This window comes from Coregonus clupeaformis, chromosome 27 (assembly GCF_020615455.1).
Source record: "Coregonus clupeaformis isolate EN_2021a chromosome 27, ASM2061545v1, whole genome shotgun sequence".
NCBI classification, from domain to species: domain Eukaryota; kingdom Metazoa; phylum Chordata; class Actinopteri; order Salmoniformes; family Salmonidae; genus Coregonus; species Coregonus clupeaformis.
Window position 1 is genome coordinate 14,510,606 of NC_059218.1, and position 18,814 is coordinate 14,529,419.

An 18,814-nucleotide genomic window follows, 5' to 3' on the forward strand; every position below is an offset into this window, starting at 1 on the left:
AGACCTGCACCAGGCTGGGAAGACTGAATCTGCAATAGGTAAGCAGCTTGGTTTGAAGAAATCAACTGTGGGAGCAATTATTAGGAAATGGAAGACATACAAGACCACTGATAATCTCCCTCGATCTGGGGCTCCACGCAACATCTCACCCCGTGGGGTCAAAATGATCACAAGAACGGTGAGCAAAAATCCCAGAACCACACGGGGGGACCTAGTGAATGACCTGCAGAGAGCTGGGACCAAAGTAACAAAGCCTACCATCAGTAACACACTACGCCGCCAGGGACTCAAATCCTGCAGTGCGAGACGTGTCCCCCTGCTTAAGCCAGTACATGTCCAGGCCCGTCTGAAGTGCATTTGAATGATCCAGAAAAAAATTGGGGAGAATGTCATACGGTCAGATGAAACCAAAATATAACTTTTTTGGTAAAAACTCAACTCGTCATGTTTGGAGGACAAAGAATGCTGAGTTGCATCCAAAGAACACCATACCTACTGTGAAGCATGGGGTTGGAAACATCATGCTTTGGGGCTGTTTTTCTGCAAAGGGACCAGGACGACTGATCCGTGTAAAGGAAAGAATGAATGGGGCCATGTATCGTGAGATTTTGAGTGAAACCCTCCTTCCATCAGCAAGGGCATTGAAGATGAAACGTGGCTGGGTCTTTCAGCATGACAATGATCCCAAACACACCGCCCGGGCAACGAAGGAGTGGCTTCGTAAGAAGCATTTCAAGGTCCTGGAGTGGCCTAGCCAGTCTCCAGATCTCAACCCCATAGAAAATCTTTGGAGGGAGTTGAAAGTCTGTGTTGCCCAGCGACAGCCCCAAAACATCACTGCTCTAGAGGAGATATGCATGGAGGAATGGGCCAAAATACCAGCAACAGTGTGTGAAAACCTTGTGAAGACTTACAGAAAACGTTTGACCTGTGTCATTGCCAACAAAGGGTATATAACAAAGTATTGAGAAACTTTTGTTATTGACCAAATACTTATTTTCCACCATCATATGCCAATAAATTCATTAAAAATCCTACAATGTGATTTTCTGGATTTTTTTTCCTCATTTTGTCTGTCATAGTTGACGTGTACCTATGATGAAAATTACAGGCCTCTCTCATCTTTTTAAGTGGGAGAACTTGCACAATTGGTGGCTGACTAAATACTTTTTTTCCCCACTGTATGTATATACTGTATTCTATACTATTCTACTGTATCTTAGTCCATTCCGCTCTGACATCGCTCGTCCATATATGTATATATTCTTAATTCATTGCTTACTTAGATTTGTGTGTATTGGGTATATGTTGTGAAATTGTTAGATATTACTTGTTAGATATTACTGCACTGTCGGAGCTAGAAGCACAAGCATTTCACTAAACCCGCAATAACATCTGCTAAACACGTGTATGTGACAAATATTTGTTTTATATATATATCTTTTGATTGTATACAGCACAAACGGATCGGGGTCAAGGCTTGTTTTGGTCACATACACATGTTTAGCAGATCATTGTTTAGCAGATCATTGTATGTATTCTATTGTATGTCACATGTTTCTCAGATTATGCACAGTACATTCTTTACCTTCTTTATAAAATGGTTTTATGACTGTGAGTAGCATGCCTCTGGGGCTACTAACCCAGTCAGGGAGTGTCCATCCACACTCACACATAGACAGACAGACACGCACAAGCACACACAGTCTGGGAATGATAGAAGTCTCTTTGTGTGGTCCACAATGAACTGATATAGAGTCATCGCCTCCTGTCTGCATGTCTAATGAAGGGGATTCCCCGCAGAGAGATGGATCCAAGTGTGTGTGTGTGTCTGTCTGTCTGTCTGTCTTCTCTACATGTGTGCCAGCGTGTGCGCATGTGTGGGATTGAAAGAGGTTATAAAATGCTTAAGTATGTCAGCAGCAAACCATTCTGACACTCACTATGTGTGTAAAAGAATCACTCAAACACAGAAGAGAAAAGCTCATCTTAAAACGGCCATCTACATTAGCACTGCGATAAAGGCAAAAACGGCATGTCATGGGAGGCAGAAAAGCTCATAACTGCACGGCACTGGAAAGACCACTCACTGGTGCTGATGAGAAACTGGTTGGAGACCCCCGGGTGGTCTACGTCATGAATAGCACTAGCAAAGATGGCAGCTAGGATTTCCAGGTCTGTGAACACAGCCTGCGAAGAAAAGAGGTGGAACAATCTATATGAGCACAACAAAACAATGAACCCGATCTGACTGTATGAACCTCACTGTTCAATCCATCAAAACCAGGGTCATTCAAAAGGGAAGAAACCAGATTGGAACAGAGAGGGACTACCAGGACTTGTCTAATAAGAAACTGTCATTTTTGTTATCCATTGCAAAATGTTTTAAAACGTTTTCTGTTCCTAATGAACCCAAATCAGGTTACATATAAAGACAAATATAAAAACAGATATAATTGCTGTGTTTAAAACTCGCAATATTAACAAAACATAAGCCAAAAAGTTAAAAGAGATGGCCATATTGACAGCACTGTATCAAATCCTCCCAACAAATGTTCCCCCCATGAAGTGACGGAGACAGTACATTCCCTACCTCTAGAGCAGGCGTGGACAGCAGCACGTGAGTGGACTGGGTGACATCAGCAGCATGGATGTTATTGTGATAGGCTACATCACCATGGTAATGGTCTTCTAGAGTCATCAGGTAGGTTATAAAGGTGTCCAATGGTATTTTGTATGTTTTTAATAAATCTCTTTCCTGAAAATGAGAGAAAACATGAGACACTTGGTCAAAAAGGATCAAGAATAATGTCCGAATAATGGATCAACTGACTGCTATTCACACATACATTCGCACGCGCACACACACGCGCACACACACAAAACACACACACACACACACACAGTAAACTTATATAACACACACACACACACACACAGTAAATTTGTATAAACGTTCTTACCTGGAAAATTGTGTACATCATGACTGTTAAAGGCCTGTTCCCCGAAAGCTCGGTGACTTTAAAAAGATTAAGGCCCCATTTATCGACGTCCTCAAGCTCCTGAAATCAGACATCATGGCCCGTTTTAGACACACCACTTTCCTCCAAACATACACCACATGGCCAAAGGTATGTGGACACCTGCTCGTCGAACATCTCATTCCAAAATCATGGGCATTGATATTGAGTTGGTCCCTTTTTGCTGCTATAACAGCCTCCACTCTTCTGGGAAGGCATTCAACTAGATGTTGGAACATTGCTGCGGGGACTTGCTTCCATTCAGCCACAAGAGCATTAGGGAGGTCGGCACTGATGTTGGGCGATTAGGCCTGGCTCGCAGTCGGCGTTCCAATTCATCCCAAAGGTGTTCGATGGGGTTGAGGTCAGGACTCTGTGCAGGCCAGTCAAGTTCTTCCACACCGATCTCGACAAACCATTTCTGTATGGACCTTGCTTTGTGCATAGGGGCATTGCCATGCTGAAAGAGGAAAGGGCCTTCCCCAAACTGTTGCCACAAAGATGGAAGCACAGAATTGTCTAGAATGTCATTGTATGCTGTAGTGTTAAGATTTCCCTTCACTGGAACTAAGGGGCCTAGCCCGAACCATGAAAAACAGCCCCAGAGCATTATTCCTCCTTCACCAAACTTTACTGTTGGCACTATGCTTTGGGGCAGGTAGCGTTCTCCTGGCATCCGCCAAACCCAGATCTGTCCATCAGACTGCCAGATGGTGAAGCGTGATTCATCACTCCAGAGAACGCGTTTCCACTGCTCCAGAGTCCAATGGCGGTGAGCTTTACACCACTCCAGCCAATGCTTGGCATTGCGCATGGTGATCTTAGGCTTGTGTGCGGCTGCTCGGCCATGGAAACCCATTTCATGAAGCTCCTGACGAACAGTTCTTGTGCTGACGTTGCTTCCAGAGGCAGTTTGGAACACGGTAGTGAGTGTTGCAACCGAGGACAGACGATCTTTACGCTCTACGCGCTTCAGCACTTGGCAGTCCCGTTCTGTGAGCTTGTGTGGCCTATCACTTAGCAGCTGAGCTGTTGTTGCTCTTAGACGTTTCCACTTCACAATAACAGCACTTACAGTTGACTGGGGCAGCTCTAGCAGGGCAGAAATTTGACTTGTTGGAAAGGTGGCATCCTATGACGGTGCCACGTTGAAATCACTGAGCTCTTCAGTATGGGCCATTCTACTGCCAATGTTTGTCTACGGAGATTGCATGGCTGAGTGCTCGATTTTATACACCTGTCAGCAACGGGTGTGGCTGAAATAGCCAAATCCACTAATTTGAAGGAGTGTCCACATACTTTTGCCATGTAGTGTACTATAAGGAGAAATTATATACATTAATACACATAATTACACATTTCCCATAACAAAAATTAATAACTCAGGTATAGTCTGGAGTTCAATCAAAACAACACTGTAGGTTTATCCGCACTGCGCTGTATCAAATCACATTCTAAGTAAAGATGTATGAGGCAATGTCTGTAGCACAGTCTAACTGAAAATTAAGGGACACAAAACCCTAAGCCAGTATCATCTTAATAATATAGGGTGTATCTTCACAGCTACTTCGCTACTTTTACAGATTGGGTGTTCATACCACATAGCATGTTTGGTTGAATCCAGCCCATCTCCCGTATTACCACATGCCCCGTATGCCAATCAGCAAACCACTGTGGCGTAACATTATATAGGTGACCCTTTTACCCTATTACCTGGATCTCAATAGAATCAATTTAGTCCATATCACTATATTGGACATTACAGAGATTGCCCTTTTAGGCATCCTATTACCAGAAACTTTATCGATTGTGGCTTAAATCTTGAGTGGTGATAAGTGCTGGAAGTTTAATAAGCACTAGAACTTGGTCTAGCGCTGGTGGTAATCTCTAGCTAGCTACGATGGTGCCGTAAAGTACTATCAAGGATCAGTGGGATAATGCCTAGAATAAAAATAGAATGATAGAACAATGAAGAGGTCCAGGTCAGGCTACACTTCACCTTGGGAAAAATACAAAAGTCCAGATAAAGGCCCAGCCAAAACTCACAGGGACATTATGTAGCCTGCTGGTAGAGCACGGCGCTTGTAACGCCAAGGTAGTGGGTTCGATCCCCGGGACCACCCATACACAAATAAAATTAATAAATAAAAAAAAATTATGCACGCATGACTGTAAGTCGCTTTGGATAAAAGCGTCTGCTAAATGGCGTATTATTATTATATGTAGTTAGAGGTTAAAGTGATGCACAATTGAGTACTAAGCCAATCATTTGCATTTTTGTCATTTAGCAGACGCTCTTATCCAGAGCGACTTACAGTAGTGAGTGCAAACATTTTCTACTGGTCCCCTGTGAGAATTGAACCCACAACCCTGGTGTTGCAAGCGCCATGCTCTACCAACTGAGCCACACGATATGTTACGAATTATAACCACAACATATATTATATCCATATACCCATATGTTATACCCATATGTTACAAATTCCAATTCGTACAATATGTTAGGAATTTGTAAGTGCTTAAGATCCCGGTTGCATCTTTAAGTGCCTTCCTCAAGTTCATACCAGATAAATAATTGACTTTACTCTGTAAAACAAAAGCGCAACCAAAAGACTGCTCCTATATGTGGTTGTTTTACCTACCTTAGTTGAATACCCTGATTGTAAGTCACTCTGGCTAAGAGAAGCCAAGAGCGTCTGCTAAATGACTGAAATGTAAATATAATGTCAAAATGCTCCTTCACCTTTGCCAGTTTGTCCTCTGTCCCGGTCTTGACCCCAAAGCGTGGTATATTAGAGTTGGTGAGGCTGGTGCTGTGCTGCAGCTTCTTCACACTACTGATCTGACACATTGGCTTGGCACTCTTCTTGTCCGTCCTCTCCTTCTGCATCTGCGGACATGGCATCTCCACGTCATGCTGCTTGTCTGGGGGAAGAGTGAAGGAAGGAGGGGATAGATATAGGACGAGAAGGAGGGACTGTTAGACAATATACAAAGTTTTAAAAAAAAGTAGCATATTTTGTGCTTGAAGGCTGAATCCTAACTTGAGATCGCACTCTCCAATAATCATGCATTGAGGTCATTTGAAGACTTCAGTTACGCACCCTGATCTCAAGTTAGGATTGGTCCTCATTGACAAAACAAAACACACATGCATGTCGCCCATGGTCTAATTTTATAAAACGACATGGTTTGTTATAGGGCAATTCCGTAACGGAATTGCACTGAGACTCAGGTTTTTCACTTTAAAATGTATACCAAACAAAAAACATTGATTTCAAAGTTTAGCAAACCATAGACTACTTAACAATTTCTACTGATTTATTTTACAAAAACACATTTACAGGAAGAACTGTGCAGATACAAAGTTGGGTAACAGTATAAAACTGAGGGAGATTTTACCATAATTCTGTTACCAAACTTTGCATCTGCACAGTTTTTCTAGTAAATGTTTATATTTATTTTTTACTGTGTAAATTGTTGAAAGTAGTCATTGTGCATATAGTTGTATGGTTTGTTACACTTTAAATTAATGGTTTTTGTTTAGCATACATTTTAAAGTGAAAAATGTGAGTCTCAGCGTAATTCTGTTTCCGTGTTGCCCTATACCCAAATGATTTGGAGGCTTTTTGGGGATTGGGAGTTTCAGTTTCGGGGCACATTTTTGTGGACTGAGTGATTGAGATTCTTTACTTGACTCTTGGGGACTGTTTGGGAACCTTGGAGGATTGGTACTTGTACTTGTTGTTATAAGTACTGATAACAGAACAGCAAGGTCAGTCAGTCTTACCTAAGAAGGTGCTGGAGATGAACTCAGAGACCTGGTTCCCCGAGCGACTCATCTCAGACAGGTGAGACAGCTCCCTGTTCAACATCCTCTTGAACTGGACACAGATAGAGAGAGAAGAGAAAGAAAAAGAGATAGACAGAGAGAATGAGAGATAGAAAGGGGGAGAGAGAGAGAGAGAGAGAGAGAGAGAGAGGGAGAGAGAGAGGGAGGGAGAGAGAGAGAGAGAGAGAGAGAGAGAGAGAGAGAGAGAGAGAGAGAGAGAGAGAGAGAGAGAGAGAGAGAGGGGGGGAGGGAGAGAGGGAGAGGGAGGGGAGAGAGGGAGAGAGAGAGAGAGAGGGGGGGAGAGGGAGAGAGAGAGAGAGAGAGAGAGGGGGGGGGAGAGAGAGAGAGAGAGAGAGAGAGAGAGAGGGGGGGAGAGAGAGAGAGAGAGAGAGGGGGGGTACATGTCGGATAAAAACTGTCACTACAGGCCTGATGGAAACAACAGATTTGTCTGTAAACTTTCCAAATGTCGACAAAACAAAATACACTAGACAATGTGGGATCTTGTGTCTGTAAAATTAATTATGTAAGAAATGGCGGTGGAAACGCCATTATGCGCAAATATTGATAGAATAATCATCATATCGGAGTAAATTTGGAGTCACGCTGTGGTCTTCCCACTTCGACTTGGGAAAGCATGAATTATTAGGCTACAGATACAAAATATGTTATGATGAACTTCCCACAGTGGTGAAAGTGCACGATGATGAGTTTGATGCTCCTTTTCAATAAATATCGAGGGTCTTATTCTGGTGACATGATGATCGATCCTTGGCTGCCGTTTGACAAATAAAATAATCTCGCACTTATCCACAATAATCTCATCATGTAGACTACCATACCCACACCGTACATGCCAGCTGTTGGCTAGAGCGCACATGCCATGACCAGAGGGGGCATATTTGCTATTTTATTCAGTACATGAAAACTTAAGCGGAAAATTGATTATATTTTATTTCTGTCATTATCAAATGTTTTTACCATGCATTGTGAATCTGAGGCATTTTCAGCAGACACTCACAGATACTGTGAGTAGCAACTATGTAGTATATGTGGTCTGATTCAAGGATAAGTTACTGCCCAACTATTGTTTTTGCCTTATTTCACATACTATTCACAAAATACTTGAGTGAATTACTATTTACATTTACATAATTTGACTTTGCAAGAGATAAAGAAGGCAGCTCTTCCTCAACAACAAAACAGCTAAATACATCAGTCTACCAACATCACAGCAGTACATTTGCATAAACAAATCTATGCAAAATGGCTAACGTGTGGAATTCCGACATAATACTTGAGATGGAAATGCGACTAGTGCCTGGACTAGTACTGTTATCTTCATTCTCTCTACATCACAGAGCATCACATCACAACGATGTCACATTATTTGACCTTTTTACCTCAATGAAAATGACTGCGTTGATGAAAACACTTAACAAACCAGTAAAGTAAAGCCTTCTCTCAAGTTTTTGGAATGACACTGTAGACATTATCCAAAGGCAGCAACTCGAACCTACAAGCTTTAGCATAAGATTGGCTATCTGGGAGCTGTTGATTACGGCACACAATGGAAAATATTTTGCAACGGAAAGCGAAAATGAGTGTTTCTTATTGGACCAGGTAGTCTGTCCCTGTTTTAGTCTGTGTTTTTCCATTTGATGCCTAATGAACTTAGCCCTGAAATTGCTTGAATTCTAAATCAGCATCAAGGTCAACATACTGTACCTTTATGTACCCCCATGACAGAGAACGTAAGTAGTTTGCCTCAGGCATTTTCGATGCAGTAAAATCAAACGTAGATAGATCCAAAACACGTACACAAAAGGTATCCCTCTAATCATCGTTATACAATCAATCATGGCATAATCCATAAGGTAGTGTCTCCATGGCCTTGATGGAATAATCTACAAATTATTTTCAGGCAAATAAACCCTTGGGATTGTAACAAGATCGGATACAGAAGGAGTAAGATAGGGGAAAAATTTAATTGATCCAAATAATACACAAAAAAATCCCTAATCTAGGTATGGCTATAACATCAATGATAAAGTACTATCCTCCCCCCAAAAAATCCAATGCTGAATAACCGGATAGAACGGGACCTAGAGCATTGGAAGTGTCCGTAAGACAGGTAGCTACATTACGAGGACGCTAGTCAGCTGAGTCTTCGACTAGCTCTTCAGAGCGGACCTAACTTGGTTGCACTCCTGTCAACACCTGCCCACATCTCACCCAATCGCATCAGCCCACCGCTGAGAGCTAACCAATCAGCGATCATCAAGCCCAAATTGAACCGGGGCTTGATGATCCTTCATTTGGTGTTCTATTTTCACTGTGGAATACATTAATACAAACTGAAAGCCCTCGCAGTGCATCTCTCTAACTATTGGCCTCACCTTGGTGTCTAAATGGTTGTGGATTTACTCAGATCTTGTGTGTGTGTGTGTGTGTGTGCGTGTGTGTGGCATGTGCACATGTGCATACTTGCACTTGTGTAATCTAAAGCAATATGTTTGGTGAACACTCACAAGACATAGGGTGTTTCTCAATATGTATACTACTTACTGTGCTCCACACTCCCCTACTCCGAGTTCGTTCTTCGAGGACGTTCTCTTGAGTACGTTCTTAATAGGACGAGAGTGTGGAGGATGCACACACAGAGTACTGCGCACTCCCCGTGCTAGTGCATTATCTTTTTTCATCTATACTGATATTTCCTGGATCACGACTACGCTCTGTAACTAATGTTATATTGCATTACTGTCAGTGAAGCAATTGTGGCTGGTAATCCGTTTGTGTTTTGTATTATTTACAGTGCCTTCGCAAAGTGTTCAGACTCCTTGACTTTTTCCACATTTAGTTATGTTACAGCCTTATTCTAAAATTTATTAAAATAGTTTTTTCATCAATCTACACACAATACCCCCATAATGACAAAGCAAAAACATTTTTGCAAATATATTATAAATAAAAAACTGAAATATCACATTTACATACGTTTTCAGACCCATTACTCAGTACTTTGTTGAAGCACCTTTGGCAGCGATTACAGCATTGAGTCTTCTTCGGTATGACGCTACAAGCTTGGCACACCTGTATTTGGCTAGTTTTTTCAGGTCACTCCAGAGATGTTCTTTCGGGTTCTGGCTGGGCCACTCAAGGACATTCAGAGACTTGCCCCGAAGCCACTCCTGCATTGTCTTGGCTGTGTGCTTAGGGTCGTTGTCCTGTTGGAAGGTGAACATTCACCACAGTCTGAGATCCTGAGCACTCTGGAGCAGGTTTTCATCAAGGACCTCTCTGTACTTTGCTCCGTTCATCTTTGCCTCGATCCTGACTAGTCTCCCAGTCCCTGCCACTGAAAAATATCCCAGAGCATGATGCTGCCACCACCATGCTTCACTGTAGGGATGGTGCCAGGTTTCCTCCAGACGTGACGCTTGGCATTCAGGCCAAAGAGTTCAATCTTGGTTTCATCAGACCAGAGAATCTTGTTTCTCATGGTCTGAGAGTCTTTAGGTACCTTTTGGCAAACGGGCTGTCATGTGCCTTTTACTGAGGAGTGGCTTCCGTCTGGCACTCTACCAGGGGTCACCTCCCTGACCAAGGCCCTTCTCCCCCGATTGCTCAGTTTGACAGATGCCACTGTGTTCTTGGGGACCTTCAATGCTCCAGAAATTTTTTGGTACCCTTCCCCATTTCTGTGCCTTGACCCTGTTCGGAGCTCTACGGACAATTCCTTCGACCTCATAGCTTGTTTTTTTGTGTTCTATCTTTGTGCTTTTCTAATAACTGTTTTCTGTGTTCATGCAAGTGACTGATTGAACGAACCCTCACTATCAGTATCTGCAATTTGGCAGTACGCCCAGACCCTTGTTTTGAGAACGAAAGATATCTCAGTTTCAAGGTCTCAGCTTAGAGAAGAAGCCTTGTGAGGTATTGGTCTGTCACATGCATGACCCAGTATTGGTCAGTCACATGAATGAAGCAAACGTTAATGATTCATTAATTATGAATAAGCTAATTCATAGAAATATCACTTGTCTGCAGTATATAAGGGAACTAAACGGGACTGCCTCGTAAGAGCTCCTGATAGACATTCACTATGGTGCATCAAGTTTGTTGGAACCACTCCAGTGTGCTGATAATGAACAATGATTCATTTAAAATGTACTTTGAGTGTCCCTGTGTAAGAATTTCCATGACAATTGTATAATCAAACTGTGACCTTATGTGGTGAATGCAATCACATTGAGGAATATTTAAAATGCCTGCTAAGAGACACAGACAGAAAGACAGACGCACATGCATACACACTGTCTTGTCTTCTGTCTCTCTCTCTCTCTCTCTGGCCCCTGTTGCTGCCCTTACTCAGAGTACAGAGCCGGGATTGAATTGACAGCATGGTTTCCATGGCAACAGGGGTGAGCATTCAGGTCTGTAGCGAAGGTGGGGTGTGTGTGTGGCACATGTCTAGACCTGTCTGTCTGTGCACAGTGTGAGTGTGTGTGAGTGTGCCTTCATCAGTATGCAGCTGGGCAGAGCGATGCCGGTGAGTCAGGCGCATGCTCAGTGCAGCGGGAAAAACATACACAAGAAAACAAAGGTAGGGGGAAAAGGGGTGAAAGGAAGGGTGAAAGAGAGAGGATTGGTTTTAACACACACAGTCACATTTCACAATCTGAGGATTTAAATTCTATGTGGACCCGAGTTGAAGGTCATTTCAACCATTTAGATCAGGCAAAAACAAAGACTACTAACTCACTTACACTAAAAACATACAGACATAAAAGCTTGAAGTAAAAATGCTTCTATTTACAATTACAATTGAGACAAGCCCATCTCGCCCATCCCTGTCTCCAAAACAGACATATTGCTCATACCACATGGCATGACTTTGAAAACAAAATAACTGCCATGAACTATATTAAGCTGAACATCTCAATGCACCAGATATAGTGTATGAAGGAGAATGTCATGAAACAGACTTGGCCTAGGGGGGTTAGAAACAAGGCTTGAATGGGAGTCAAGAGTTACCATGGCATGCAGGAAGAATGGTAGTCAGTGTCCAGGGGTTGGATCGGACAATGGTGCTTTCAGGATTAGGTGGTGTTTCTGTATAAAGAAGCCAGTGTTTAGGCTGAAATCCCTGCTTATCGGTCCCTAAAAAGCCCTCGGTCCCGGCCTGCACAACCAGGGAGACTGATTGTGTCCAGGAGGATTAGATAACTGAAACACACATTTGGGAGGTTTTGTGGATAATGACTTTGTACATGGACAGAGAGAGAGAGCAGAGAGATATGGCCACATTAACACAGTATGTACACACACAGACTACTGTTTTTCAAGCATGAGAGCATGAAAAAAGAGGGAACATTTCATTGTTGATGACAGACTCCACAGGTGCTCTAAGAAAAGACAACTATGTCCAAACACTATGTGTAGTGCAACAAATAGTCTACACAGACAGACCACAATCTCGCAGGCAAGAGAAACTGGAAATATGAGAGGGAAAAAAAGAAAATGTAACAATAAACCCTACCACTAACTGTTGATGATATAATTCTTACAGAGTGTTAATGGAATATTTAAGGAAGGTCATGGGACTATCTGGCTCTGTGTGGCCGACTTGATAAGAGCCTGGCGCCAGCAAGGTCATGGGTTCAATGCTCACAGAGATCATTGCTACGCAGACGACACACAATTAATTTCCTCCTTTCCCCTTTCTGATAACCAGGTGGCGAATCGCATCTCTGCATGTCTGGCAGACATATCAGTGTGGATATCAGATCACCACCTCAAGCTGAACCTCGGCAAGACGGAGCTGCTCTTCCTCCCGGGGAAGGACTGCACGCTCCATGATCTCGCCATCACGGTTGACAACTCCATTGTGTCCTCCTCCCAGAGTGCAAAGAACCTTGGCGTGACCCTGGACAACACCCTGTCGTTCTCCGCTAACATCAAAGCGGTGACCCGATCCTGCAGGTTCATGCTCTACAACATTCGCAGAGTACGACCCTACCTTACACAGAAAGCGGCACAGGTCCTAATCCAGGTACTTGTCATCTCCCGTCTGGATTACTGCAACTCGCTGTTGGCTGGGCTCCCTGCCTGTGCCATTAAACCCCTTCAACTTATCCAGAACGCTGCAGCCCGTCTGTTGTTCAACCTTCCCAAGTTATCTCATGTCACCCCGCTCCTCTGCACACTCCACTGGCTTCCAGTTGAGGCTTGCATGTACTACAAGACCATGGTGCTTGCCTATGGAGCTGTGAGGGGAACGGCACCTCCTTACCTTCAGGCTCTGATCCTACACCCAAACAAGGGCACTACGTTCATCCACCTCTGGCCTGCTAGCTCCCCTACCTCTACGGAAGCACAGTTCCCACTCAGCCCAGTCAAAGCTATTCGCTGCTCTGGCACCCCAATGGTGGAACAAGCTCCCCCACGACGCCAGGACAGCGGAGTCACTGACCACCTTCCGGAGACACTTGAAACCCTACCTCTATAAGGAATATCTGGAATAGTATAAAGTAATCCTTCTTCCCCCACCCCCATTTTGTAAGTCGCTCTGGATAAGAGCGTCTACTAAATGATGTAAATGTAATCACATACACATACAAAAAAATTCTGAACTCACTGTAATGTAAGTCACTTTGCATAAAAGTGTCTGCTAAATGGGCATATACAGTGGGGAAAAAAAGTATTTAGTCAGCCACCAATTGTGCAAGTTCTCCCACTTAAAAAGATGAGAGAGGCCTGTAATTTTCATCATAGGTACACGTCAACTATGACAGACAAAATGAGAAAAGAAATTCCAGAAAATCACATTGTAGGATTTTTAATGAATTTATTAGCAAATTATGGTGGAAAATAAGTATTTGGTCAATAACAAAAAAGTTTCTCAATACTTTGTTATATACCCTTTGTTGGCAATGACACAGGTCAAACGTTTTCTGTAAGTCTTCACAAGGTTTTCACACACTGTTGCTGGTATTTTGGCCCATTCCTCCATGCAGATCTCCTCTAGAGCAGTGATGTTTTGGGGCTGTCGCTGGGCAACACGGATTTTCAACTCCCTCCAAAGATTTTCTATGGTGTTGAGATCTGGAGACTGGCTAGGCCACTCCAGGACCTTGAAATGCTTCTTACGAAGCCACTCCTTCGTTGCCCGGGCGGTGTGTTTGGGATCATTGTCATGCTGAAAGACCCAGCCACGTTTCATCTTCAATGCCCTTGCTGATGGAAGGAGGTTTTCACTCAAAATCTCACGATACATGGCCCCATTCATTCTTTCCTTTACACGGATCAGTCGTCCTGGTCCCTTTGCAGAAAAACAGCCCCAAAGCATGATGTTTCCACCCCCATGCTTCACAGTAGGTATGGTGTTCTTTGGATGCAACTCAGCATTCTTTGTACTCCAAACACGACGAGTTGAGTTTTTACCAAAAAGTTATATTTTGGTTTCATCTGACCATATGACATTCTCCCAATCCTCTTCTGGATCATCCAAATGCACTCTAGCAAACTTCAGACGGGCCTGGACATGTACTGGCTTAAGCAGGGGGACACGTCTTGCACTGCAGGATTTGAGTCCCTGGCGGCGTAGTGTGTTACTGATGGTAGGCTTTGTTACTTTGGTCCCAGCTCTCAGCAGGTCATTCACTAGGTCCCCCCGTGTGGTTTTGGGATTTTTGCTCACTGTTCTTGTGATCATTTTGACCCCACAGGGTGAGATCTTGCGTGGAGCCCCAGATCAAGGGAGATTATCAGTGATCTTGTATGTCTTCCATTTCCTAATACTTGCTCCCACAGTTGATTTCTTCAAACCAAGCTGCTTACCTATTGCAGATTCAGTCTTTCCAGCCTGGTGCAGGTCTACAATTTTGTTTCTGGTGTCCTTTGACAGGTCTTTGGTCTTGGCCATAGTGGAGTTTGGAGTGTGACTGTTTGAGGTTGTGGACAGGTGTCTTTTATACTGATAACAAGTTCAAACAGGTGCCATTAATACAGGTAACGAGTGGAGGACAGAGGAGCCTCTTAAAGAAGAAGTTACGGGTCTGTGAGAGCCAGAAATCTTGCTTGTTTGTAGGTGACCAAATACTTATTTTCCACCATAATTTGCAAATAAATTCATTAAAAATCCTACAATGTGATTTTCTGGAGAAAAAAAATCTCAATTTGTCTGTCATAGTTGACGTGTACCTATGATGAAAATTACAGGCCTCTCTCATCTTTTTAAGTGGGAGAACTTGCACAATTGGTGGCTGACTAAATACTTTTTTTCCCCACTCTATATAAATGGTTACAAATTAATCAAAAAGAAAAAGCTGAAATGTCTTGAGTCAATAAGTATTCAACCTCTTTGTTGTGGCAAGCCTAAATAAGTGCAGGAGTAAAAATGTGCTTAACAAGTCAAACACACTACCAGCCAAAAGTTTGGACACACCTACTCATTCAAGGGTTTTTCTATATTTTTACATTTTTTTTTTTTACAATTTCTACAATTGTAGAATAATAGTGAAGACATCAACACTATGAAATAACACATTTGGAATAATGTAGTAAACAGAAAAGTGTTAAACAAATCAAAATATATTTTATATTTGAGATTCTACAAAAATAGCCACAGTTTGCCTTGATTACAGCTTTGCACACTGTTGGCATTCTCTCAACAAGCATCACCTGGAATGCTTTTCCAACGGTCTTGAAGGAGTTCCCATATACAGTGAGGGAAAAAAGTATTTGATCCCCTGCTGATTTTGTACGTTTGCCCACTGACAAAGACATGATCAGTCTATAATTTTAATGGTAGGTTTATTTGAACAGTGAGAGACGGAATAACAACAAAAAAATCCAGAAAAACGCATGTCAAAAATGTTATAAATTGATTTGCATTTTAATGAGGGAAATAAGTATTTGACCCCTCTGCAAAACATGACTTAGTACTTGGTGGCAAAACCCTTGTTGGCAATCACAGAGGTCAGACGTTTCTTGTAGTTGGCCACCAGGTTTGCACACATCTCAGGAGGGATTTTGTTCCACTCCTCTTTGCAGATCTTCTCCAAGTCATTAAGGTTTTGAGGCTGACGTTTGGCAACTCGAACCTTCAGCTCCCTCCACAGATTTTCTATGGGATTAAGGTCTGGAGACTGGCTAGGCCACTCCAGGACCTTAATGTGCTTCTTCTTGAGCCACTCCTTTGTTGCCTTGGCCGTGTGTTTTGGGTCATTGTCATGCTGGAATACCCATCCACGACCCATTTTCAATGCCCTGGCTGAGGGAAGAAGGTTCTCACCCAAGATTTGACGGTACATGGCTCCGTCCATCGTCCCTTTGATACGGTGAAGTTGTCCTGTCCCCTTAGCAGAAAAACACCCCCAAAGCATAATGTTTCCACCTCCATGTTTGACGGTGGGGATGGTGTTCTTGGGGTCATAGGCAGCATTCCTCCTCCTCCAAATACGGCGAGTTGAGTTGATGCCAAAGAGCTCGATTTTGGTCTCATCTGACCACAACACTTTCACCCAGTTCTCCTCTGAATCATTCAGATGTTCATTGGCAAACTTTAGACGGCCCTGTATATGTGCTTTCTTGAGCAGGGGGACCTTGCGGGCGCTGCAGGATTTCAGTCCTTCACGGCGTAGTGTGTTACCAATTGTTTTCTTGGTGACTATGGTCCCAGCTGCCTTGAGATCATTGACAAGATCCTCCCGTGTAGTTCTGGGCTGATTCCTCACCGTTCTCATGATCATTGCAACTCCACGAGGTGAGATCTTGCATGGAGTCCCATGCCGAGGGAGATTGACAGTTATTTTGTGTTTTTTCCATTTGCAAATAATCGCACCAACTGTTGTCACCTTCTCACCCAGCTGCTTGTCGATGGTCTTGTAGCCCATTCCAGCCTTATGTAGGTCTACAATCTTGTCCCTGACATCCTTGGAGAGCTCTTGGGTCTTGGCCATAGTGGAGAGTTTGGAATCTGATTCATTGATTGCTTCTGTGGACAGGTGTCTTTTATACAGGTAACAAGCTGAGATTAGGAGCACTCCCTTTAAGAGTGTGCTCCTAATCTCAGCTCGTTACCTGTATAAAAGACACCTGGGAAACAGAAATCTTTCTGATTGAGAGGGGATCAAATATTTATTTCCCTCATTCAAATGCAAATCTATTTATAACATATTTTTACATGCGTTTTTCTGTTGTTATTCTGTCTCTCACTGTTCAAATAAACCTACCATTAAAATTATAGACTGATCATTTCTTTGTCAGTGGGAAAATGTACAAAATCAGCAGGGGATCAAATACTTTTTTCCCTCACTGTATGCTGAGCACCTGTTGGCTGCTTTTCCTTCACTCTGACGTCCGACTCATCCCAAACCATCTCAATTGGATTGAGGTCGCGGGATAGTGGAGGCCAGGTCATCTGATGCAGCACTCCATCACTCTCCTTCTTGGTAAAATAGCCATTACACAGCCTGGAGGTGTGTTGGGACATTGTCCTGTTGAAAAACAAAAAATGATAGTCTAACTAAGTCCAAACCAGATGGGATGGCGTATCGCTGTAGAATGCTGTGGTAGCCATGCTGGTTAAGTGTGCCTTGAAGTCTAAATAAATCACAGACACTGTCACCAGCAAAATACCTCCTCCTCCATGCTTTACGGTGGGAATCACACATGCGGAGATCATCCGTTCACCCACACCTCGTCTCACAAAGACACGGAGGTTGGAACCAAAAATCTCAAATTTGGACTCCAGACCAAAGGACACATTTCCACTGGTCTAACGTCCATTGCTCGTGTTTCTTGGCACAAGCAGGTCTCTTTTTATTGGTGTCCTTTAGTAGTGGTTTCTTTGCAGCAATTCGACCATGAAGGCCTGATTCACACAGTCCCCTCTGAACAGTTGATGTTGAGACGTGTCTGTTACTTGAACTCTGTGAAGCATTTCTTTGGGTTGCAATTTCTGAGGCTGGTAACTCTAAAGAACTTATCATTTGCAGCAGAGGTAACTCTGGGTCTTCCATTCCTGTGGTGGTCCTCATGAGAGCCAGTTTCATCATAGCGCTTGATGGTTTTTGCGACTGCACTTGAAGAAACTTTCAAAGTTCTTGAAATGTTCCATACTGACTGACCTTCATGTCTTAAAGTAATGATGGACTGTCATTTCTCTTTGCTTATTTGAGATGTTCTTGTCATAATATGGACTTGGTCTTTTACCAAATAGGGCTATCTGATGTATACCCACCCTACCTTGTCACAACAAAACTGATTGGCTCAAACGCATTAAAAAGGAAATAAATTCCACAAATTTGTCATGAACCCTGCATCCTGAGTCGGTTCCTGCCTGTGTTGTCATTTTCTGCTCGGAATCTCCAGTTTCCTGAGGGTTCTGGAACGCTCCCTGCCTGGTTGCCGGGCGACGTTGCTAGGCGGGAGCTCTCCTGATTAACCGCACCTGCATCCCATCAGCGATCTGCACACCTGGTCCTGATCATCACCCTTTTTAAGCTCTGACCTGACATCCATTCCCTGCCGGATCGTTAGCCATGAACAGTATGTTTGTCAGTGTATCAGCCTTGGAGCTGGAGCTTCTAGTTTTGTTGTTTTGCACCTTGTTGGCTTGCTGTGTACTTACCTCCGTTTTGTTCTATCTGCAGTCACTCACCCGGAACCTTCACCCAACCCCTGCCTGGTGGTCGGCGGCTGCCGAGCCATTATTGGACCTGTCACTGCACCCCCACCAACTCATCTCCGCCGCCCGCTCTGTTCCCTGGATTATTCAGCATCGCTTTTGAATCTGTTAAATAAATATTCACCTTCGTTTCAACTCACCTTGTCCTGGTCTGCTTCTGGGTTCTGGCTTTGTAACCCGTGACAGAACGATCCGGCCAGTAATGAACCCAGCGGACCTGGACTCTGTTCGCCATGCCATTACCCATCAGGAGAAGATGTTGGG

The 18,814-nt window shown here is 43.4% G+C and overlaps 1 protein-coding gene across 1 annotated transcript in view; it reads right to left on the bottom strand.

Moving 5' to 3' along the window:
* LOC121541393 (cAMP-specific 3',5'-cyclic phosphodiesterase 4D-like) overlaps positions 1-18,814 on the bottom strand; it is a 44,057-nt gene that overhangs the window by 9,587 nt on the left and 15,656 nt on the right. Inside the window, exons 2-6 of the mRNA XM_041850368.2 lie at positions 6,811-6,904; positions 5,764-5,945; positions 2,964-3,062; positions 2,594-2,758; positions 2,091-2,190 (exon numbers count right to left, since the gene is read on the bottom strand). Coding sequence (XP_041706302.1) covers positions 2,091-2,190; positions 2,594-2,758; positions 2,964-3,062; positions 5,764-5,945; positions 6,811-6,904 — 640 coding nt within the window. The remainder of the gene's footprint in view (positions 1-2,090; positions 2,191-2,593; positions 2,759-2,963; positions 3,063-5,763; positions 5,946-6,810; positions 6,905-18,814) is intronic.